Source organism: Spermophilus citellus (genome assembly GCF_964194105.1).
Source record: "Spermophilus citellus genome assembly, chromosome: X".
Taxonomy (NCBI): domain Eukaryota; kingdom Metazoa; phylum Chordata; class Mammalia; order Rodentia; family Sciuridae; genus Spermophilus; species Spermophilus citellus.
In genome coordinates, this window is record NC_138190.1 from 47,231,891 (window position 1) to 47,257,604 (window position 25,714).

Genomic DNA, 25,714 nt, shown 5'->3' on the forward strand with positions numbered 1-25,714 from the left:
GTAGCTGCAGAAAGAGAGCAGGCATGTCTGTTGTTCCCTTGGAACAATGGTCTCAGGAATCCCACCGCAGAAAGAAGCAAAGTGCATCTGTGCAAGGAGGATAAAGGAATACTAACTGCAAGACAATGAAGAAGATGTTAGCATGTAAGGTGGCTTCCACATATCTGGGGAGGAGAGGAATGAGAGCGGGGGTGAGGCCGGGGTGGGGTGTCAGGGGGTTGGGATCCAACCTCTGATGTGAAGCTGCAATCACAATGAAGATTTCCTGAGAGCCAGGCATGGTGGGGCATGCCTCAAATCCCAGTAAATCTGGATGCTAAGGCAGGAGGACTGAGGCAGCCTCAGGAGCTTAGTGAGACCCTGAGAAACATAGCAAGACCCTGTCTCAAAACTATTGCAAAGTATAAAATGTAATGTGGGTGTAGCTCGGTGGTAAAGCACCCGTAGGTAAAATCGATTACCAGTACCAAAAAGTAAAGATAAATAAATTAGGAAATATTTCTTATAATATCACAGGAAGGCGAACAGGTCACATTCCTCTCTGGACCTCTGTAAGATCAGACCAATCATCTAGAACCTCAGTCATCTTCATGCTGGGCTCTGATATGAAGCTTGGATCCTGTAATTGAAAATAAAAAACACTGGAACCTTCTAAAGAAATCATATCAGTCTCTGTTCATCCAAGGGCTCCAGGCACATCTCTAGTCAGTCACTTCATGGTGTCAACAGAGGAGGAATGGACTCCTCCCACACCATGTGACCAATGCCTCACAAAGGCCTCTGCACTCTCTCTATAGACTCCCACAAGGAGGGGCACAAGAGCCCCAGAGGCTGGAGTGGGACCCTCAGGTCAACTCTGTGGGTCAAGAACCTGGAAACCATGGTGCCCTATCCTCCCGTCCCCAGCCAAATCCTAAACAGGACACCTGTGCCTCTCCAGTTCACACAAGGAGGGGGTGGACTCCTGAGGAGCTAATGTGAGAGCAAGAGCAGAAATTGATTTTGAACAATGCCGCCAAAGGATTAGTGTTAAGAAAGCTGTCAGAACAGGGTACAGGAAGAGGTTGGAAGAAGCTGTCCCTAGAGCCCCAGCAACCCAATTCAAGGTCTAAGCAAGGGTTTCCCTCAAAGTGGCCCCACAGTCTACCCACATGTATACATTCCAAATGGATGTCGGAAACGGTTCTATCGGTGCAATTGACACCAAAGTGGAGATGGGAAAGCCCTAGGGAAATGAGAGTGCTGCACTGGGTTTACCATGCTCAGAACGCACGGACTGCAAGTAGTCCTCTCCTTCCATTCCAGTCTACCAGGTACTGTGCTTGTAGATTTTGGATGGCATTGGTGGTGGGTAACTCAGGGGATGCCACATCCACCTCCTGGTAGATAGAAGCAAGTTTGGACTGGCTGCTGTGAGTTCCTTCTCCAAGCCCAATCACATTCTAGGCAACTACAGAGGGTGCTCACCACTTCCTGTGGGTATCGACAGAAAACAACTCTCTTTCCCAGTCCCATGTACCATAAATATGCACTTTGCTGCCAAGGAGATTCAGCACAAGAGTAAGCCCTTTTGGGCACACACATATGTTGTTGGATTGACTGGAAATTAATACCACCACTCTGGAAACAGTGCACACATTTCACACACACACACACACACACACACACACACACACAAACTAGGAATGGGACCACCTTATGTGATGCAGCTATCCCCTTCCTCTGCATATATTCAAAATTTTAAAAGCAGCATACTCTTGTGATACATACACATCAATATTTATAGCAGCTCGATTCATAACAGCCAAATTGTGGAACCAGCCTAGATACCTATCAACAGATGAATGGATTAAGAAAATAGGAGATATATATATATATATATATATATATATATATATATATATATATACATACATACATACACACACACACACACACACACACACACACACAGAAATTTACTCATCCCAAACGAAGAACAAAATAAGTGCATTTGCCAGCAAATGGACGGAAATGGAGAAAATCTTATGAAGTGAAATAAGACCTACTCAGAAAATGAATGTTAGAATGTTTTCTCTCATATGTGGAAGTTAGAGGAAAATAAGGGAAAGAAGGTGGTGGGAGGAGACTGGATATCATTAAGATGTAGAGAAGTTCAGTGGAGAAACAGAAAAACAAGAAAGAGGGAGGATGAAGGGAAGGGGAAAGGAATATGGGACGAATTTTACCAAATCATTTTATATACATGTATGAATGTACCTCAGAGAAACTCAGCTTCATGTATATGTAGAAACGATCAATCAAATGCAAACAAGTATAGGACTGCAAAGAAGATCTGGAGAGTTTGAGAGGAAAAAAATGGGATGGAGGAGGGGAGCAACAGGGCAGGGAGAATGGAATTGAAATCAAATTCCTTGTATGTCTAATTTTGTTAAAATGAACACAAATGCTATGCATAATGATCATTCTGTAATACGAAAAACTAAATACAGACTTTTAAAATTAAAAAAATGAGAAAGAACTTTTGGTCAGATATTGTTGTACTTGGGAAGGGAGGACTCAGACAATCCAGCAACCACTAGGCCACCGTTGAAGGTACCAAGTTCCTGGTTGTGGAAACATCACAAATCGCACCCAGGCAATTGCTTTAATTCTTCGATAAACACTCTTTCTTCTGTGAATGTGAGCATGCCCATGTGGGCCTGCTCATTACACACACACACACACACACACACACACACACATACACACGGTCACTCTGTAGAGTATGGTTTATGATCAGTCATTTTCATGGGCCTTGTGGGTTGAGTTTCCCGTACGACATTCACCCCAGGGGCAAAGTATGGGATCTGGAGTCAAAGGTGTGACTTCCCCAGGTCGGCTTGAATGAGTGACAATGGAAAAAGCCTTTCAGGCCTTTGACTCTCAGCATCCTCAACTGAAAAACAGATATGGCAATATAACATTTACTCAACAGCATGGCTGGGAAGTTAAATGAGATACAGTGTGTGAAACTGCTTTGTACAGTGCACAGGGTGTTAAGCACATATGCAGATTCTTATTCCCAAACACAATAATAGATAGGGGAGCACTATAGAGCTGGCCCCATTGCTACTGATATGGAAACAAAGGCTGTTATGTCCTGCCTGGTTTCTCTGGAAAGACAGCAGAGTCGGCTGCCAAGCAGGTCAGTCCAAGAATCTGTACTCTCACACTCATTTTACTAGAATGTAAACACCAAGGGATCAAAATTCCACTGGTTTTTCCACTTTGTTCACTGATGGGTCCCAAACGCATAGAGCAGTACCCTGTGCACACTACACAGACAATAATTATGAAGGGCCCATGAACAGAATTTTTAGCATGTAGCGATGAGGATGTCGACGGTGGTGATTGTGGACAATTTCAGGTGAGTGAGGTACTCACACAAAGAAACTAGCGGATGGCAGAACCTTATTCTTCCCATCTTTGACTGAGGGATACAGAAGTATTCTTTAAAACCAAGACCACTGAAGCTCCGGGGGTGTGCTTCAAGGTAGCCAAGGCTGTCTTCTGCAATTACACAGTCTGAAAAGGTTGTGCTAGGATGCACTGAAGGTGCTGCAGGGTTCTCCCTCTGAACCTGGGGGCAAATTCCTGAATAGAGAAAGACAGGGATGAAACCCAGATCTAGGGCTTATGTTTATGTCCACTCTTCTCTGGACATTTATTTCTATTAATCAACTTCACTCTCAGTACAACTTCAAGCAGTAGATTATACAATCCCACATTGCCCCAGGCAAGGAAACTGGGATTCAGACACCTTAGGTAATTCATCCATGGCTATGTGAGGTCCATATTAAATAGCAGAACTGAGTTTTGAAATTGGGTCTCTCTCTCTCTCTCTCAGTCCAAAGATCTACTTAGCCATTAAATACTAAATGACCCTGCCTTCCACTATCTGTGAGCTGGTCCAAAATTCTGATACGGAATATGTCAGTATTTAGGTGCAGTTCAAAACCATAAGAGGGGTATAGAAGCCATTTATTTGAAGAGATGCACAGCGACACAGACACAGAGCATCTGCTATTGAAAGTGCAAAGTTTAATACAGCACATGCTGTCCTGCACATATAAAGAAACTTATTTGTTTTCCAAAATATACTTACTGTTAGAGTATCCACTCCTATGGGCACCAGGCATGAGGAGGTGGTGACCAGTTACAATTTTATCATTAAAATTCTTCCAGTTTGGATGCCAAATTTTAAGCAACTGTTATGGCCCTTCCAAGTCCTACTTCCTTCCCATTGTCCCTCCACAAAATGATGTCTGGGGTTGGGAGGGACGTGTGCAACTTAAGAGACACCATGGAGGAACTGGAGGGGGCCCAGGGTCTGAGTACTCCTCTCTGATTCTCCTGATGGGGCTCTGCAACTTGAATACTGCTTTCTTACTGAACTGTGCTCTTTCTAAAATTATGGATTCCCACTGAGATTCTCTTGTAACTCAAAGTTGACTGCAGTGTGCATGCATCATGTGACAGTTGCCATAGGAATATAATCATTTTTCACCAGACATTATACTGAGTTTAATAGTTCCTTCCACATCTCTCATCTACCTAGAAGCTCAGGAGGTGTTTTCAGTTTGGAAAGTAGGTCTTTGCAGATGTAATCCATTCTGATGAGGCTATACTGGTATAGGAAAGCCCCTGTGGAAGTTACAAGAGAAAGAATACACAGAGTCAGAGACAAACAGAGAGGAGAACACCATGTTAAGGCACAAGCAGTGATTAGAGTGAGGCCTGCAGAAGCCAAGGAACACCAAGGATTTCTGTGACCACCAGAAGGTACAAAAGCCAGAAAGATTTCTCTCCTGGAGGCTTCAGAGACAGCATGGTCCTGCCAGCACCTGCTCTCAACTTCAGCCCCTGGAGCACAGGCGCGCGCGCGCGCGCACACACACACACACAGGTGGGGGTGGGGGAGAGAACACATATCTGTTCTTTGCAGCTATTACACTTGTGGAAGTTTGTTACTAACAAATGCACCAGTAAGCAAAGATGTGGATCACATGACTCCAGTATATGTAGATTTATTTACAAGGTCTACACTGGTGAAACTTTATTAATATGTATTTCTCAGTAGAGAGCACATGCCAAAATTGGATTTGAAAGGATGTGATTAAAATAAATATGCATAGAATTTCTAATATTTCCCTCTTGTACTTTAATGGCTCTTTGTGCCCTCCCTGTATGCGTGTACCACCCTTTTATAGAGAGTATGTTCCAAGATCCCTTCTCCTCAAATTAGGGTGACTGGGTTGTGCTCGGCAGCAATCCTGCAGCTGCCTTCTGAACTCTTCCATGAGGAGAGTGACGTACTCTTAATCTCTCCTGAAGCAAAATGAGAGCTGAGGGAGACTCAGGAATGCAGACATGGAGCCCATGCTCCAAACCCACTCTGTGTTGCATGTCTTCATGCAGACTGCAAGAAATCCTTCATCTTTCAACAGTCAAGATAGGTCCAGTGTTGATGGCAATGCGCTGTCTATAATCCACTTTCCCATCCATCTTATGTCTCCACTCACAGGATTTTTCAGGAAATGGTGTACGATCACTCATGCCTATGTAATCCAACCCTTCCTCTCCTGCCGTTTTCCCTGTCTTTTTCTAAGACTTCTTATGGGAAGAAATCATTTCATGTTACTCCCTATATCTAACTCTCAGACATAATTCCAATCCTAAAGGTCACTCTTCTTCTCAAGGAAACACATAATCTTCACACCAACCTGGGGACTTTGGGGCTTCTGGAAGCCTAAAGGTTCATTACAAAAGAATGACAGATGCTACCCTCCAGTACTTTGAAACAGAATCCCACCCTACAACTTTGCTTTTGCTTTTGGAAATCACCGAATCTTGAAAAGCGCACACAGCAAGATCATCACTGCCCTCTGGGACCTGAACACATCCCACTTAGATGAGAAAGTCCAATGCAGGGCTGCTCCCAGCTTGAATGTAAAGCAAGAGTGGAGGCAGTAAGCTCCAGACTGGACAGTGATATCTGTAGCCTGGGTGGCAACTTTTACTGCTATTCCCTGGAAAACCTAGAAAGACCTGAATGGTGTGGGTCAAAGGGGCTCCCATTTCTGCAGAAATTGGAGGTGAGGGTTCAGTGACTCTTTCGCTCCCAAGGGTGCACAAAGAGACAATCTATTTGTGAATCTTTACCCTTGGGTAGAGGAGAGCAACTTCTCCAAGGGAGCCTGCCAAGATTTACCACAGACCTGGTACACTTAGTGGTCAGGAGGGAGAGTAACTAACTGAGTTATTAAGACTGATGTGTATGTATTTGAGTGAAAAATTGTTGGGGAGAGATGGCCCCTGATTCCTACAAATGCAATGCAGAATATGTAACCATCCTACAGTGACAATTGAAGCCATGGAGGCTGTGGTCTCAGTGAGAGTCTTTGTTTCTACTTACTCATCTATTAAAAATTATTTCCACATGAGACATGTTAAAGTAAAACTTATTAGCAGTGCTGGGGATCCAACCCAGGGCCTCACACTTGATGAGCAAACACTCTACCACTGAGCTACATCCCCAGCCGTAAAGTAATTTTTTTAAGTTGGAAAAAGAAGGAAAGGATCATCCAAAAGCTGCCTAGGCGCAAACCTCTGGACCAAGGACCAGGGAAACTGGGACGCCCATTAACCCCCATCTGGACTTATAAGCCGAGATCCCTTTGTTTCTTCAGTCTTAGCAAAGGTGAGCAGGTCATATTTTCTTCAACACAGCCATACAATCGCTTGAAGCTCTAAGAGACTTAGCAACCACATGAAATGCGCAGAGTTTTTCTGGTCCTGTAACACTCTTTCATGAGACAACTGGGGAGATGGAAACGGTAGTGACTGTGGGTAATGTTGAGTCACACTTGGTCATTTTTGTGGTCATGATGTGGTACTGTGATAATGTTAAAAAAAGGGGGTCCTTATCTGTTACAGTGTATTCCTGGAGGTAATGACTTGATGGGTATACTTGGCTTCTCAGTACTCCGGAGGGAAGAAAGAAAAAAGGAAGAAAGTATGATGGGGCATAGATGAAACAACAATTGAAAGTTAATGATTGTTGAGGTTGATGACTCTTGAATTTAATGGGTACTCAGGGTGCATTGTACTATACCTTCTGCTTTTATGTGTTCGAAATTTTCCAGAATCAAATGTTAAAAATAAGGAAAGGAACACTTGGATTAGTGAGGCACGTGGGGGCAAGAAATGAGAAAGGGAAGACATGAGAAATGGTCATGTCCGTGGGAACAATAGAAGAGAAATACGAAAAATACCTGTGAATTATCAGTCCACAGGTACTTTTAGGTGTCCTTCCAATTGTAGATGCTCGTAGATAAAAGCAAATGGTGCCCCACGGTGAGAAACAACAAATAACCAGAGAGGGGAATGTCTTCCTCCCTTGTTAATCAACCATATTTTGCTCTAAATAGGCATCCTTTTTTGTCATGGTTGTTATTGAACAAACAGATTCTGTATGTGATAATATGCACCTCTGATAAGAATGTGGAGGATGTCAGATTGGAGATTTATGTACCCCAAATAAACCAGTAGGTAGGAATTATTATTATGTGAGCATGGTGGAGAAAATAACTGAGATGCAAACAGGTTTTTCAGGGTCAGAACCAAGGATACAGCCCTTTACCAAATTCAGAACCATTTTTAAGGCAATAGAGATATAGCAAAGGAAATTTGAACCTTCTGCTTTGAAACTTTGACCTTAGGGGGTAACTCTGTTCCTAGGGATCCATTTTCCTGGGGCAGGGGGTGACAATCTTTCCAGTGTGGTGACCCACCAAATATCACAGCTCCGTTCATTGTCATGCCAGTGGTTAGACAGGGTACTACCTCAGTAAAATTCTCAAATTAGTGTGTGTGTGTGTGTGTGTGTGTGTGTTTGGAGACAGAAGAATTTTTGTGTATGTGCCCATTTCTCTCTCTCTCTCTCTCTCTCTCTCTCTCTCTCTCTCTCTGTGTGTGTGTGTGTGTGTGTGTGTGTGTGTGTGTGTGGAGAGAGAGAGAGAGAGAGAGAGAGAGAGAGAGAGAGAGAGAGAGAGAGAGAGATATCAGCTTATTCCCATGGGAATGATGGGATTGGGCCTGGTTGGAAAGGAGTGGTGAGAAGCAGTTCTAACAAATATAACTACTTTTCTAAACCAAATATATAGAAAAGTCATCTGAAAAAGGTTAATTCTTATTAAGTATTTGTTGATCTTCGTAAATGCCAACATGTACACTCAAACAATCTCTGGAAGCAAAGAAAGTCACAGATTATCTCACCATTAAAATTTTCACTGTATGCGTTGTTATACATTGACTCTCCATTTATATGCTATGCATATGTATGTTGTAAGTGGTCCAGATGATACCAAAAATAAGCATTGTAATCTAGGGGTTTTTTTGCTTGATATTATTTTTATTTGTGGAAGTAGGCATATGAGTACTTGTGAAGATATAAAAATTGGATCACATTTTCCCACACATTGAGCAAATTGTACTTTTAAGAATGAGACAATCAGATGCAATCAAAATGGCCCTGGAAATATAGAGCATCTCATCTCCATAAGCTGGCTGCGTGTAATGACAGATGGAAAGAGCCTCAAGTCTTCCTACCACTGTCAAAATTTAAGGTGGGTGCTGGCAGGGTCCAAAGAGGAGAATGTGGTCAAGGGTGGATGCTTAGCACAGGAGACACATGCCCTTTGTAGCATCCAGCTCATGAGGGGTGGGAGGAGGGAATCAATGCTCATTTCTGCATGCCAGTTTCCCATGAGAGATTATGAGTCTAAATTGCAAGGATACACCGGTTTACCTTTATTATCTCTGAGGATCTGTTAACATTTCCTTACCACAAGTGATTCTTTATTACAAAGTAGAGAGACATCCCTCAAAAGTCTCATGATATTTTCTGATTATTCTTTGCATTTGTTTTTTGAACATTTACATGAAATGTTTTTGAATTTTCAATGACAATACATCTTTCTTTTTTTGTTTTTTTGTTTGTTTGTTTGTTTTTGGTGGTTCCAGGGATTGAACCCAGGGCCTTGTGAATGCTAGGCAAGCACTCTCCCAACTGAGCTATATTCCTAGCCCTGTTTTTGAATTTTCAACATTTCCTTATAAGTTTGCTAACCCAGAAATAAGCAACAGTTTTTTTTTTCCAGCTGGGGTTGTGCAAATGCTCTTATCCATGTGAAAAACAAACATGTTTTCCTCATAATTCAGGTCATTACTCCAGTATTTTCCATTCATATTATTCTAAGTTACTGAGATTTGTAGGTGTTTGGGGCTGCTCTTCCACAGGATACATTTCTTCCTTGTGGGTGACCTCTTCATGCAGGTCTCCCTCTGCTGGTCCAGCTGCCAGATTGGTAAAGTTAAGTAGATTGGTATGGGCTCCGACCTGAGGGATGCATCTTTGATGCTAAGGTCCCCACTTAGGTATTGCCTCTGTGTTCTGAGATCTCCTCCCCTCCTTATGTGTGGGTTATGAGATGCCTGTCTGGAGAGTGTATCTCTGGGGCTAGCTGTAAATGAGGGGAGAACCTGGAGGGACACTGGATGCATGGAGGTTTTCCGACCAGGGCAGATTCTGGGGGTGACCTGGTATCAATTTGCTCTCCTGTGGTCTTGCTTCTTCTCCATGTTTTAGTTCTCTTTGGGCTCTACTGTGATAAAGTGGGTCAGAATTCACAACATTGTTCTGTGTGAAACATCAGCAGTCATTCTGGTGATGACTGGGTAGTTTTCAGTGGAAGTGATATCCCTGGGACACTCAGGGTCACTGTGCTCTCCTTATTCCTCTTGAAAGTTGTGGCAGTAAGTAAATACTATGTATACAGTAATTCCAAATGAGGAGATTAAAACAGCCTTGTAGGAGAAGCTACTTTGTAGTCACTAAGGACCTTCATATTCTCCTTTGCCACCTACCTACCACCTACTCAGAAGCAAGGCTACTTCCTCACTCTAATAGATGATTAGAGGAATAATAGGATAGGCAGAGTTAGTGATTCTATTTCTGGATCTCTTTACCTTGCTGTAGCTTGGTTGTGTGTGCTCCTCTTCCTGTTTATACATGTTGTCTAAAGTATTCCTCTAGGATATGCACACATTCTGTTTATATCTATTTATTTACTATTTTTATTAGACTTCCTTAAAAACTCCAGCAGAAGACATTCTACTGTGCCTTTGTCATCTCAATTTGAGCCGTTAATTTTACCTTTCAAGATTGCTTTTCAAGGCTTTTATAATTAGAATGTGTCTGTGTCAAGAGAATTTGTAAAATCTAATCTGAAAATACTCTTGTGTGAGAGGTTCCTTTAGAACCCTGGGGGATGACAGTGGCTTTTCAGTCACCTATGTAGATACCAGGTGATTTCAGACTGCTATGTTATGAATATGTGTCCTCAATTCATTTGTTGAATCTTAACCCCCAATAAAACAGTATTACATAATAATGCACTTTTAGAGGTGATTAGGTCATAACAGTTCATCCCTCATGCACAGATTAGTGCTCTAATGAAAGGGCCAAAGGGAAATATGTAGGTACCCTTTTGTTTCATTATTCCTTCCACCAATTTTTTTTTACTTTATAAATTTTTTGTTTCAATTAGTTTTACATTATATTGGGATGCATTTATGCATTTTGATATAGCATACATATGGGTTATAATTTCTCAGACTGTACATGTTGTAGAATCACGTTGGTCATGCAGTCATATGTGTACATAAGGTAATAATGTCTGTTTCATTCTACTATCCTTCCTATCCCAATATCTTCTCCCCTCCCTTAACTCTCCTCTACCTAATCTAAAGTAACTCTGTTCTTCCTTAGACACCCACCCCTTATTGTGAATTAGCATCTGCATATCAGAGAAAACATTTGGCCTTTGGTTTTTTGGGATTGGCTTATTTCACTTAGCATGATATTCTCCAACTTTGTCCCTTTACCAACAAAAGCCATAATTTCATTCTTCTTTAAGGCTGAGTAATATTCCATTGTGTATATTTACCACATTTCTTTATCCATTCATCTGTTGACGGGCCCTAGGTTGGTTCTATAGTTTAGCTATTATGAAGTGAGTTGTTATAAACATTGACATGGCCGAGTCACTGTAATATGTTGATTTTCAATTTTGAGGACAGTGTTATTCCCTCTGATGGAGCAATGTCTAAAGTACTATCTTGGAAATAGACAGTAGCCTTTACTAGACACCAATCCTGAAGGCACCTCCATGTTGAACTTTCCAGCTTTTAGAACTGCGAGAAATAATTTTATGTTATTTATAAATTACCCATCCCTAGGTATTTTGTTTTAACAGAATAAATAGACTAGTAACAGGGTCAAATATCTTCGAGTTGGAAACTGCATTAGGATTCTTGCAAAGTTGATATAAGTTTAAGTTAACAACTGGTAACAGGTTTCTATGATTTGGATATTAAATGGTTCCCAAAGGCACAGGTTTTAAAAGATTTGGTCACTAACCTGTAGTGCTACTGGGAGCTGGTAGAACTTTTAGAAGGTGGATCCTATTTGAAGGACATTAGGTCAACAGGGACTTGTTCTTGAAAGGTACATTGGAATTCTGGTGCCTTTCTGTCTCATATTTTCTGCTTCCAGTCACCATGAGGTGAGCAGCTTTGTTTCACCACACACTTCATGATGTACTTCCTTGCTACAGGTCCAAAAGTAATAATATCTAGGGACCCATGGGCTGAAACCTTTGAAACCATGAGTCAAATAAAATACTTCTTCTTTTAAACTGATTATTCTTAGGTATTTGTTACAGTGATGAAAAGCTGACTGACAGGTCAAACCAGCTCTTTCTTACCAGAGCAAACCAAACCTCAAAGATGACATGTGGCTTGCCCAAGGATACAAACATAGTTAATAACAATGGGAAAGTATGAGAACACTGCTCTTTTGATTTCCAGGCAAATGTTCCTTCTAACAAATTCCTCTGAAAGAAGACTGGCTCTTATTTCAACCTCTAAACATATACTCAGTGTGGGGGAATTGAATAGTTATGGTTATTCTCTCCAAGAGCACATTAGTCTATGCTCACTCAGAAAATTCAAATATATGAATGAATCTGTTCAATGTCCTAAAACCATTGACATCCATTGTGGGGAGGCATCTATTAAATCCTACTCCTGAACCTAGGAGAGTGGAATCCCAATCTTGACATTTAGAGGGAAGGTGCATGAATCTCCAAGGGAGATTAACATAGCATCAAATGTTTTCACTAAAAAATAGTAATAATCTTGGTATTGGTCATGGGCTCTGGAGTTAGCAGCTTTCCTGGAGATTGTGGTCTTGTATTCTGTTTTTGTCAAATGAAGGAAAATCATCCTGGGCTATGAACTTCCTGAGGATACAAATTGTTGTACATTTGTTTCTCATAGCACAGAATACCTAGCACAGTAATACATTTAAATGTACACTTCATGTACATTCCTGTGCATGAAGTACCTATAATGGATAATCAGGTGAACTGAGTAGCAACTTTGAGAGAGTTCATGAACAGAATGATGCTCTCTTTTCCTATATTCTCTGTATGGGAGCACTGTGCTATCAGCTGGTTTTAAAGTGGGGGATAGCAAAGAGATATAAATGTTAAGGCTTTCCATAAAGACCTTTTTACTTTATTTGCATTATTATTATTATTTAGTGTTAATATATGTTAATATATGAAGATTATTATTCCCATTTTTATTTAACAGATTGCACAACATAAGGCTCAGAGAGTTTAAGTCTTGTACCTGAAGTCATACAGCCAGGAAATACTTAGGTTCAGGTCTGTCTGAGCCTGAACCCCTTGCTTATGCTTCCTCTGCTCTATACTCAGGGATAATATCCCTCTCTCCACTTTATTCCCAGGGATCAGATTCTGAAAGGTTCCTGAGGGATTCATGCCAGAGACTTGTCGTTCCTGAAAACCCCTACTCCCACCTTGATTAATCATTTTTTTCTGTAGAGAGTGGGCCTGGAACCAGGTGAAGCCCGAGTCTCCATTCCAGGGGCTTTCTCTAAAATCTGTCGCTGTTGTTGACTCCAGTAGAATCTGTTTCAGGAAGAGGTTTGTCTGCCTGCGCGGGACAGCGGTGCCATTCATCACTGCAGGAGGACAGAATCCGGGGCTGGGGGCCGCACGTCGAGAGGGGAGGGGCCAGGGGGCGGCCCCCTTGTGACCAGCCCTGAGGAGAGGTCAGGAGAGAAGGCTGGCTGAGGAGCGCCTGGACAGCAGCAGCAGCTGACGTTCTATATCACGCGCCTTGGGCCCAAGGTAACGCAGACCTTTATACAAACGCCTGGGCTGGGGGCGTTGCAGGGGGCCAAGGTGGGAGAAGGGGGCAGCGGGCAGGGACTTCAGGGATCACGCACTGTGGCTGGAGGTAGTCATGGGGGTGGCGACGCGTGGAGGGAGTAAGAAAAAATATGAATTCAAAGAGAAATCCTAAAAAATGAGGGGGCAAAAGCCAGAAAAGGGGTGTGAGAGCACAAGCGCAAAAGAGCATGAGAGGGCGCAAGAGCTTGTCGTACTGAAAGTGCACTTGGGGGTTCGGCCACAGGATAGAACATATCCGGACCTAGAAGCAGAGGTAAAATAGGAACAGGGGAACACTTTCTCGAGTCCATTTTCCAAAGGTGGCCTCCTTTCAGCCATATTTAAGATAAAATGTTGACCCAAGTGTTTTTAGGATATAAGGAAAGAACGTCAGAGGAAGCTGTACCAAAGCGAGGCTGGAAAGGCAGTCAGAGGGTGGCGCCTTTTTTAAAGAAGTTTCCATCCTTCCTGTCCTAATGCTCAGGCTGTTCCCCGCTCTCTACATTTTATTCCTCATCTTTCCTCCCCACCGCCTCAATACCAGCATGATCAGATCTCCTTTAAACCAGGTAGCCGGCCTGGGTCTGCACACCAGCTCCCGGAGCCTCTCGGTTGAGGGGGTGGAGCTCACAGCAGCCGCTGGCTGAGATGTGAGGGCCAGTGGGAGGGGTCCCGAGAGCGCTAACGGCGCACCGCGGCCATGACGCTGGGCATATCATTCACAGAAGTTCCTGTCTCATTCCATCTACAGTCGCGGCTCCTTTCCAGACGCGTTTCTTCTCAAGCTCGGCAGTGAGCGGATGGCCCAGTTTCGAGAAGCTTCCCTGTCCTCCAGCTCCGTGGCCCGTTGGACCTCTGGAGGTGGAGGAGGAGCCTCTCAGGAGCAGGGAGTCGAGAAGGCGGGGAAAATGGAGGCGGAGGCCCTGGGGGCGGCGATGGTTTACGCGGTCCAGGAAGCAGAGGAGATGAAGCTGGAGCCGTGGCAGGAACGCAAGCCTGCACCCGAGGGGAACTTGACGTGGAGCGACATTGGCGGCGACGAGAAGGTGCTCCCTTCAAACCCCCCTTGCTGTCACAGCAGCTCCTCGCCCGTTTGTCCGCGCCGCAAGCCCCGCCCTCGGCCCCAGCCCGGGTCCCGCTCCCGAGGCCGGCACGGGCTCTTGGCCCCACCCCCACCTCCAGCGCGGCCCCCACCACCGCCTCCACTACCCCCGTCACGTCCCTCGACCTGGCGCAGATCCCGGCGTAGGTCCAGGCCTGGGTCCAGGCCCCAGACGCGGAGAAGCTGCACTGGTGACCTAGGCGGTTCTGGGGATCAAGGTGGCTTAGGGGACTGGTTACTGGAGGTTGACTTTGATCATGGTCCTACAGGCTGCTCTCATGTGGAGAGCTTTAAAGTAGCTAAGAACTGGCAGAAGAATCTGAGGATGATCTACCAGCGTTTTGTTTGGAGTGGAACCCCAGAGACTAGGAAACGTAAGGCAAAATCATGCATTTGTCATGTATGTAGTACTCATATGAACAGACTCCACTCTTGTCTCTCCTGTGTCTTCTTTGGCTGCTTTACTGAGAAACATATTCATAAACATGCAGAAACAAAACAGCACAATTTAGCTGTAGACCTCTATCATGGAGTTATATATTGCTTTATGTGTAAGGATTATGTATATGACAAAGATATAGAACAGATTGCCAAAGAAACAAAAGAGAAAATTTTGAAATTATTAACTTCCACCTCAACAGACATTTCTTATCAACAGTTTATGTCATCTGGGGTTGGAGAGAAACAGTCAACCTCTGAGTCAAAGGAAGAGGAACCAAAATTGGTGAAACCCAAGAAAAAGAGAAGGAAAAAGTCAGTGTATACTGTAGGCCTGAGAGGGCTAATCAATCTTGGAAACACCTGTTTTATGAATTGTATTGTTCAGGCACTTACTCATATTCCTCTCCTGAAAGATTTCTTCCTCTCTGACAAGCACAAATGTATAATGACAAGCCCTAGCTTGTGTTTGGTCTGTGAAATGTCTTCTCTTTTTCATGCTATGTATTCTGGGAGCCGGACTCCTCATATTCCTTATAAATTACTGCACCTAATATGGATTCATGCAGAACATTTAGCAGGGTACAGGCAGCAGGATGCCCATGAGTTTCTTATTGCAATATTAGATGTGCTACATAGACACAGCAAAGATGATAGTGTTGAGCAGGAGGCCAGTAACCCCAACTGCTGTAATTGTATCATAGACCAAATCTTTACAGGTGGCTTGCAGTCAGATGTCACATGTCAAACCTGCCATAGTGTCTCCACCACCATAGACCCATGCTGGGACATCAGTTTGGACTTGCCTGGCTCTTGTGCCACATTTAGTTCCCAGAGCCCAGAGAGGGCTGACAGCACGGTGAGCAGGGATGACCGCATACCAGGAATCCCCTCACTAACAGACTGCTTACAGTGGTTTACAAGGCCAGAGCACCTAGGAAGCAGTGCCAAAATCAAGTGCAGTAGTTGCCAAAGTTACCAGGAATCTACCAAACAGCTCACAATGAAGAAATTACCCATTGTAGCCTGTTTTCATCTCAAACGGTTTGAACACGTAGGCAAACAGAGGAGAAAGATTAATACTTTTATCTCTTTTCCATTGGAGCTGGACATGACTCCTTTTTTGGCCTCTACTAAAGAGAGCAGAATGAAAGAAGGCCAGCCATCATCAACAGATTGTGTGCCCAATGAGAATAAGTATTCCTTGTTTGCAGTGATTAATCACCATGGAACTTTGGAAAGTGGCCACTATACCAGCTTTATCCGTCAACAAAAGGACCAGTGGTTCAGTTGTGATGATGCCATCATCACCAAGGCTACCATTGAGGACCTACTCTACAGTGAAGGGTATTTGCTGTTCTATCACAAACAGGGTCTAGAGAAAGACTAATCTTACCAGACCAGAAAAAAAGAAACGATTAGGTAAGGATCCTGAAGTGACACACAAATCTACCTGGAATGGACAATGACAACAATACCCTTAAAACAACAAGCACCTCGTGAAGTAACACAAAAACCTACCTGGAACGGACAGTGACAATAACACCTATATGACAACTAGCACTTTGATATAAAGGACCTACTTTAATAGGGACCATGAGTCTGTAGGAGGAAAAAAATGAATACTAACCAGTGATCATTCAGCCTTAGAAATGGGAGGGAGAAGGGGTTGGAAATGGTCACATAAAGCATAATTAAATGAAAAGAGTGTTCAAGATGAGGAAAGGTGGGAATAGAGGTGTTCTGACACTACTTATGCCATTTATTTCTACAAAAATATTGTGGGAAGTCCTTAAATATTCCTTTATTAGGAAAAAGTTTCACAATTGGTGTTCCAGCTGTGGGCAATCAGCCAAATAGTTTCAAGAAAAAGAGTATTTTAAAAGAAAAATTTAAAAGCTTTAAAAGAAAACATTTAGAGAGAAAAAAATTTTTAAAGTTTCAAAAGAATATTTTAAATGTTAAAAATGTTTTAAGTTAAATATTTTTAAAAGAAATATTTTGAAATATTTTTTTAATTTAAAAATGATTGAAAATTATTAAAATGTTTAGAAACAGAATATTTAGAAATCTTAAATTTTAAGAAAGGTAAAATGAGTTAAAACAAGGTTAAAAAAGTTTACAGAAAAATTAAAGAAATACTTTTAATTTAAAAAGTTATAGAAAGAAAACATTTAAAATCAGAAGTTAAAGTGAAAAATAGATTTTTAAAAATTAAAGCATGAAATATATTGAAAAATTAAGTTTACAGAAGTATGATAATTATAAATTTTTCATAATATGAAGAATGGAATGAAAATTCAAGTAAAGTTTAGATACGTGTTTTAAAATAAGAAAGTTAAGAACAATTCAAGACAAAGATGAGATTTGCTTAAAACTTTTCGAAAGAGAAAAAAAATTTTAAATTATAGAAGAACCTTAAATAAGTTCAATTTGAGAGAGCTAAACAAAAATTTAAACATTTAAGGATAAAAAGAAAAAACTAAAACTTTTGAAAAGAAAAGCACTCATGTAAAAATTGACAATTGAAAATTTTAAGATATTCAAATAGAAAAAAATTAAAAAGTTTTATTTTTATTTAAGTATATCAAAATACAGTATAGAATATTAAAAGACGGGTATAGAAGGAGTAAACACAGGAGATAGGAATAACAAGACAAAAGGGTTTGTGAATATGTATATCTTTTGAATTATGTGTTAAAACAGAAGTAAAATTTGGGACAAATAGACACTTTAACCCTTATCTTAACATCTGTGAGATGGCTATGAGGCCTGAACAATAGCCCACCTTTCCCTCTCAGATTCCATGCCCCTTCTGATTTCCTGAAGGAAGTACAGCTACTTAGGCAGAATCAACTGCATCTGAGAAAGATGAAAACATTAGGGGCTTTCCCATTTAGAACTGCATTATTCACACAAATTCTTGGCTTCTGAAAAGAGGCTTTTAGATAATTTGATGGTTTAGAAAACTTAGATCACAACTATGAAGCTCTGTCTTTGGTGTTTGAGCCCCCATTGCCTGATTGAGGAAGTGGCAGGGACCCATGTCTGAGGACCTCCCACCCTCTCTGCTTTCTGTCTTTCTGCTCTTGGGGAAATAAGACCTTTAATTTCCACAGTAGAGCTATGGGTTTGTGCTTGGCGGTCCTTCTGTGCATTCCTTATTATTTCTCTTTTCTGTTCATTCATGCCTGATTCCCTGAACCCCTCATTTAACCTGGCCTTTACCTAGGTCTCTGAGCCTCAGCCTGCAAGGCTCCTTCCTTGACTATTCAAGACCCAACTCACAGATGACGTCTCTGGAACCTTCCCTGGATACTCTAGGCAGGCATAAATTGGATAACTGTCACCCATCCCTTACCCCTCTCACTGTGCCTCCAAAGTACTTTGTCCATACCTCAGTGATAGTACTTATTCTACTGTGATTCTACTGTAGCTTTGTGATTGTCTGCCCCTCTGCACCAGGTATCCATCCTGACAACAGAGGGCCAAGCCTTATTCATTTTCGTGTTAATAAATGTTTGTTGAATGTGGGAGAGAGTTCTATTATTTGCTCTATTCACCTTGTCAATACTGTATTTTCACTCATTCATTCATCCATTAAGGTTTCATCAAATGCACAGTGCTGTCATATGATATAATCAGTGCAGTATCTTCTCCAAACACGTGTGAGATGCTGCTCAGCTGCAGAGAATGTCTTAGAAATTTCCTCCTGGAGTGTGGAGGAAGGCCCAGGTGCAATGCAAGGAAAAGAGCACAGTCATAATAATTGGCAGTCATGGGAGACTGGGTGGGAGTGGGGAAAAATAGCTGAAGGTAAAGCTGAGCTCTCTGGTATATATGTGGCAATACTACCCCTCATCGCAGTGTCCCTCAGACCCCCCCACAGTCTCTCACAACTATGTTCTAGACCTATCCTTCATAGGTCTAGAACATAATTTGCCTTCCCTGTGACTGTACCTCACCTTTCCACAATGTTATCTATCACACTGAACATTATAACTGATACCGAGGAGTGATGTCTGGTGGCTTATATTTATGGGAGAGCTATAGTTCATTTATCACTTTTGATCTTCCTCCATTCTTTGTGGATGGAGTGAGGCTATGAATCACTTTGCCCTGCCTCTGTCCTTGTACCCAGAATGGACACATCTCAGGCAGAGACAGTTTAGAATTTCCAATTATCTGCACCACTGCCACAATAGTAATTCTTCTAAGGGTTGGCATAGGACCCACGTAGGGCCAAGCTAAGTCTATTGCTAAATTGTTTATGGACACTAGAAGAAAAGAATGCATTTCTCCCACCCTATATCTATGCAGTATATCTAGGTTAGGGTGACATGAATCTGAGAGTTCAAAATGCATACCATGAGGAGAAAAGAGAATCAGAGTTTGGGAGAAAGAGTCCAGAGAGTATCATTTGGACATTGTGGATTCAGCTGTGCCTGAAGCCCCCAAATTTCCAGATGAGTCAATAACATCATTCACTTTACTTAAGCTAATTTGAGTATGAATCCTGTCACTTGAAGCCAAGTGTTTTCAACATACTTACATAGTTGTATAGTTAGCTGGGGGCAACTCATTCCTAAGATCACAAAGGGTGGAAAATGGAGCGGATAGTGACCTCACATAAACTACATCATGTCATACTTAGAATCCAGAATGGCCTCTACAAGTCAAAGAAGCAGGTGTCAGCTCAGCCACTGATCTGTGTTGTATCCTTTGTCCCATTTGTTAGTGTTCACATAGTTCCTTTGACTTTCTGGTACACTTAGGGAATAAAAATTGTTACCTATCTGGAAGAACATGTCCTAGCATATTACCAGGATTGCCTGACCAGACCTCAGATTTTTTTTAATATTTATTTTTTAGTTGGACACAATATCTTTATTTATTTATTTTTATGTGGTGCTGAGGATCAAACCCAGGGCCTCATATGTACTAGGCAAGCACTCTACGACTGAGCCACAACCCCAGCCCAGACCTCAGATTTAAATCCTCCACCACCAAGGTATTCTTCAACTGAGACATTTTTCACTTTGTCATACAGGATCTGTATTAGAGTCTGCCTTAATGTTGACCATACATGATAAACAAGAAATAGGAAGCAAGAGAGTTCGAAAGTCTTCCCAAAAATAAACAGTAATGATAAGGAAAAGGTGGAACATCAAGCCCTGAGTTCAAGGCCTTAAACAAAAGGTTGTGCTGCTCCTTACAGGCAATCCATGGCTTTACAAACTGCAATAATTTGGGTTCTTTCTTATATTGCACCTACTTTTCATCCAAGCAGTGATATTAATACCATGCAGCCTTCAAAGATCCCAAACATAATAAGGAAAAAGGGCACTCAGAAGAAAGAGGCAATATACCAGCAGGTAAAAATGTATTGCTCATTTCTGGGTTAGCAAACTTACAAGGAAATATTGACTTGGCTTTTGGCTGGCTGCTGAACCTGTGGCTTGGATCCTAGCTTCTCTGAGATTGCCTTACTTCTTTTAATACAGACAGGCAGTGCACAGTTTACAAGGACTTAGGTCTTCTGAGCCTCCATTTGGTCATGGGTAAGGTGAGAACCATGAGAAAGCCAGCCTCTCCTAATTCATTTATGCAGGACATGGAAAAGGAGCACTGCTTACTGTGACACTAGGAATGCAAAACCAGGAACAAAGAAAATAAGCCAGAGTCCCTCACTGAGGGAAAGGACATGAAGATGAACATTAGCTAACAAACATACAAGGGCACTTGCAATCCTCAGCCTAATGTAGGTGAAGTGGGATTGCAAATGTGCTTCAAATGTTTTGTGAAAGCAGTTGTAGTGACCAGATACACCACTTCAGTCAGCCCAGAGCCTATCATTACCAAACAAACTTCTTCTTCACCAATAATGGTGACGTGGGAAAATGTGTCACACTGGCACGATGCATTATTTTTGCCAAAATTGGAATGAATGTGTCTGGGTGGTTTACGCCTTTCTGAATGTCACTAGTTCCACAAATTGGCCTGCCTCTGAATCTCATGGTGGACTCAGTAAAACAGATTGGAAGTGCCCTGTCCAGAGTTTCTCATTCCTTGCTGACACTTTGACAACTGACGCCTATGCTTGGGAATGGGGACTGCACTTTCAGAATCTCTGATGTGGGTTCATGTAAAATAAAACAAGCAAAAGAAAAACAAAACAAAACACCAAACAAACAGATAAACAAAACAGGACAAGGTAAGAAGACCTGAGTAGCAGGAGCCATTTCTGATGGAACTGATCCCAGAATGATTTCCATCTCAGCTGCTCTCATAGATTTCCATGTGCAGCAGGTCCTGGGGTATGTTGGTGGTGAAGGGTGGCATAGAAAGAGCAAGATCAGGAAAAAATGTGCTTCTGTGCTCTTGGGGCCCTGGGACCTTTAAAATCGGCTCTCTGAAACCCCACTCAGGCTTCTTTTTCCCACCTGGGCCTCTTCCCCTCAGTGACCTCACTTTCCTGAGGCCAGCATCCCAAAAGGCAGACTGAAGCCACTGCCTGGCTATGACTAGAGCCACAGGGGGAAGGGCTGTCAACTGGCATTCAGTCTTCAGGGACTCACACTGTATGTCCAATCTCCTCCAAGGACCTGGACTCCCTCCTGCTTTCCCTTCATTGACACCAAATCCAGTGATATACCCTGCAGGCCAGCCTTCTGGGATCTCACACAATAGGAGCAGATGGGGCTCTCAGAACATGAGGCTCCACCCAGGCAGGATCCCAAGCAAGTGATGACCTTTTGTCACTAAAACCCATGCTGCTGGAAATATACTGGTGCAACTTTATGTCCCATAGTTTTGTGTCTATTGGTGGGACAAACCCCTGGACATCTGTGCAAAAGGCATTCCTGGAGTCTACTGTGTGCCAGGCTGGAAGTGATGAGCCTAGACTGCTCCCTGTCATCAAGAAGCTCAGAGACCAGCAGGGCACACAGACAGGTCACCAGCAGATTCAGTCTGGAGTGCATGGGGCTCCAGTGGGGAATGAAAGGGTACTTCCAGGGAGAAACATTGCCCAACAAATTGAAGTAATGCCCATCGATTCATTTCTGACTGGAGGCCACTGTACCTCATGTGTAGTACCAGGCATCAGATTTGACATGACAGGATGCTCAGTGAACACTGGGGGAAGAAGCAAATAGACCTTCAGTTCTGACACTGAGACTGCAATGCCAGGCAGGGCCCTGGGACTGTTTTCCCACTGTGTCTTCAGACTTGCTGTGTGAATTTGGGCCAATCAAGTCTCTTTCTGGCCTTTCTTCCTATATCAATGACATGGAAGGTACCTAAGTTGTGAGAGGTTAGGTTGGTGGATAAGGGTGTGGGATGTGGGCCAAACAATGGTTTGCATCCTGAATGCCCACCCCTGGCTCTGTGAGCTCCAACAGGTGACCTAAACGCACTCTGTCTTGGATTACTGCTGTGTAAAATGAGGCTGATCATAACAACAACCCCTAGGTCTGTCCACTACTCTTTGTGGACAGTATTCAATATGTAAAGAAATATCAAGTGCTTAGAACAGAGATTGGAGCACAGTGAAGTGAGAAGCATGTAAGTTCTATGTTCCATCTGAACACGCAAGTTAGCTTTCGTCCCTGGAGCTTTGTATTTGTTACTAGACCTGGAACAGTCTTCCACTATAATTTCCCTTCTCTTCTGATTGCTGTTCAACCATCACCAAGAGAGGCCTCCCCTGATCCACCCTCTAAGGGAACAAAACTCTGTCCCTGTCTCTTCCATTTCTAAGATTTATTCCCCTCTCCATTAATTTTGCTTGACTTTATTTCCCACATTACCATACCTGCTTACTCTGTGTCTTCTCTAATAGGATCAAAGTAGACCAAAGGGAGAATTTTGTTTTTCTTTTCTTAAGTGCTACCTTCAATTTCCCTAGAAAAATGTAGAGAACACATTAGTAATTAAAAGTCATGGGTTGACTACTTATTCATTTAAAAATTAGCTTCAATGAGATGCCTACTGTCATCATTCTCATTATACCAGATAGACTGTACAATCAGGACTGAGACCTTAAGTTCACACAAATTGACCTCTCTATTTCGAAAATGGTTCTGGGTGTGCAAGTGATGCACATGACTGTGAAAATTATGTCTGAAATTTGAAATTCCAATCCTCACATGATTCCAAGAGTGACAATTACTTTCGGTCACTTTGGGTTCAAATGAGTAAAATTTACAATCATAGACGGTGTACAACTTAAATGTTCCTCAGGTACCAGTTCCACTTAATCACACATTTAAAATAATAAAAAAATTAAAACCATTTCATGTAAATGTTCTAAAAGCAAATGCAAAGAATACTCAGAAAATATCATGAGACTTTTGAGGGATGTCTCTCTACTTTGTAATAAAGAATCACTTGTGGTAAGGAAATGTTAACAGATCCTCAGAGATAATAAAGGTAAACCGGTGTATCCTTGCAATTTAGACTCATAATCTCTCATGGGAAACTGGCATGCAGAAATGAGCATTGATTCCCTCCTCCCACCCCTCATGAGCTGGATGCTACAAAGGGCATGTGTCTCCTGTGCTAAGCATCCACCCTTGACCACATTCTCCTCTTTGGACCCTGCCAGCACCCACCTTAAATTTTGACAGTGGTAGGAAGACTTGAGGCTCTTTCCATCTGTCATTACACGCAGCCAGCTTATGGAGATGAGATGCTCTATATTTCCAGGGCCATTTTGATTGCATCTGATTGTCTCATTCTTAAAAGTACAATTTGCTCAATGTGTGGGAAAATGTGATCCAATTTTTATATCTTCACAAGTACTCATATGCCTACTTCCACAAATAAAAATAATATCAAGCAAAAAAACCCCTAGATTACAATGCTTATTTTTGGTATCATCTGGACCACTTACAACATACATATGCATAGCATATAAATGGAGAGTCAATGTATAACAACGCATACAGTGAAAATTTTAATGGTGAGATAATCTGTGACTTTCTTTGCTTCCAGAGATTGTTTGAGTGTACATGTTGGCATTTACGAAGATCAACAAATACTTAATAAGAATTAACCTTTTTCAGATGACTTTTCTATATATTTGGTTTAGAAAAGTAGTTATATTTGTTAGAACTGCTTCTCACCACTCCTTTCCAACCAGGCCCAATCCCATCATTCCCATGGGAATAAGCTGATATCTCTCTCTCTCTCTCTCTCTCTCTCTCTCTCTCTCTCTCTCTCTCTCTCTCTCCACACACACACACACACACACACACACACACACACACAGAGAGAGAGAGAGAGAGAGAGAGAGAGAGAGAGAGAGAGAGAAATGGGCACATACACAAAAATTCTTCTGTCTCCAAACACACACACACACACACACACACACACTAATTTGAGAATTTTACTGAGGTAGTACCCTGTCTAACCACTGGCATGACAATGAACGGAGCTGTGATATTTGGTGGGTCACCACACTGGAAAGATTGTCACCCCCTGCCCCAGGAAAATGGATCCCTAGGAACAGAGTTACCCCCTAAGGTCAAAGTTTCAAAGCAGAAGGTTCAAATTTCCTTTGCTATATCTCTATTGCCTTAAAAATGGTTCTGAATTTGGTAAAGGGCTGTATCCTTGGTTCTGACCCTGAAAAACCTGTTTGCATCTCAGTTATTTTCTCCACCATGCTCACATAATAATAATTCCTACCTACTGGTTTATTTGGGGTACATAAATCTCCAATCTGACATCCTCCACATTCTTATCAGAGGTGCATATTATCACATACAGAATCTGTTTGTTCAATAACAACCATGACAAAAAAGGATGCCTATTTAGAGCAAAATATGGTTGATTAACAAGGGAGGAAGACATTCCCCTCTCTGGTTATTTGTTGTTTCTCACCGTGGGGCACCATTTGCTTTTATCTACGAGCATCTACAATTGGAAGGACACCTAAAAGTACCTGTGGACTGATAATTCACAGGTATTTTTCGTATTTCTCTTCTATTGTTCCCACGGACATGACCATTTCTCATGTCTTCCCTTTCTCATTTCTTGCCCCCACGTGCCTCACTAATCCAAGTGTTCCTTTCCTTATTTTTAACATTTGATTCTGGAAAATTTCGAACACATAAAAGCAGAAGGTATAGTACAATGCACCCTGAGTACCCATTAAATTCAAGAGTCATCAACCTCAACAATCATTAACTTTCAATTGTTGTTTCATCTATGCCCCATCATACTTTCTTCCTTTTTTCTTTCTTCCCTCCGGAGTACTGAGAAGCCAAGTATACCCATCAAGTCATTACCTCCAGGAATACACTGTAACAGATAAGGACCCCCTTTTTTTAACATTATCACAGTACCACATCATGACCACAAAAATGACCAAGTGTGACTCAACATTACCCACAGTCACTACCGTTTCCATCTCCCCAGTTGTCTCATGAAAGAGTGTTACAGGACCAGAAAAACTCTGCGCATTTCATGTGGTTGCTAAGTCTCTTAGAGCTTCAAGCGATTGTATGGCTGTGTTGAAGAAAATATGACCTGCTCACCTTTGCTAAGACTGAAGAAACAAAGGGATCTCGGCTTATAAGTCCAGATGGGGGTTAATGGGCGTCCCAGTTTCCCTGGTCCTTGGTCCAGAGGTTTGCGCCTAGGCAGCTTTTGGATGATCCTTTCCTTCTTTTTCCAACTTAAAAAAATTACTTTACGGCTGGGGATGTAGCTCAGTGGTAGAGTGTTTGCTCATCAAGTGTGAGGCCCTGGGTTGGATCCCCAGCACTGCTAATAAGTTTTACTTTAACATGTCTCATGT

At 42.2% G+C, this 25,714-nt stretch overlaps 1 protein-coding gene across 4 annotated transcripts in view; it reads left to right on the top strand.

Moving 5' to 3' along the window:
• USP51 (ubiquitin specific peptidase 51) overlaps window positions 1-18,399 on the top strand; it is a 33,753-nt gene extending 15,354 nt beyond the window's left edge. For 2 of the 4 annotated variants that reach the window (XM_081277173.1, XM_081277175.1), the window contains exons 3-4: window positions 13,113-13,246; window positions 13,634-18,399. In XM_081277173.1, coding sequence (XP_081133299.1) covers window positions 14,168-16,297 — 2,130 coding nt within the window. In that variant the 5' untranslated portion in view covers window positions 13,113-13,246; window positions 13,634-14,167 and the 3' untranslated portion in view covers window positions 16,298-18,399. Of the gene's footprint in view, window positions 1-13,112; window positions 13,326-13,633 lie in introns of all 4 variants that reach the window. The other 2 variants (XM_081277176.1, XM_081277174.1) reach the window with 2 other exon arrangements.
• The last annotated feature ends 7,315 nt before the right edge of the window (window positions 18,400-25,714 follow it).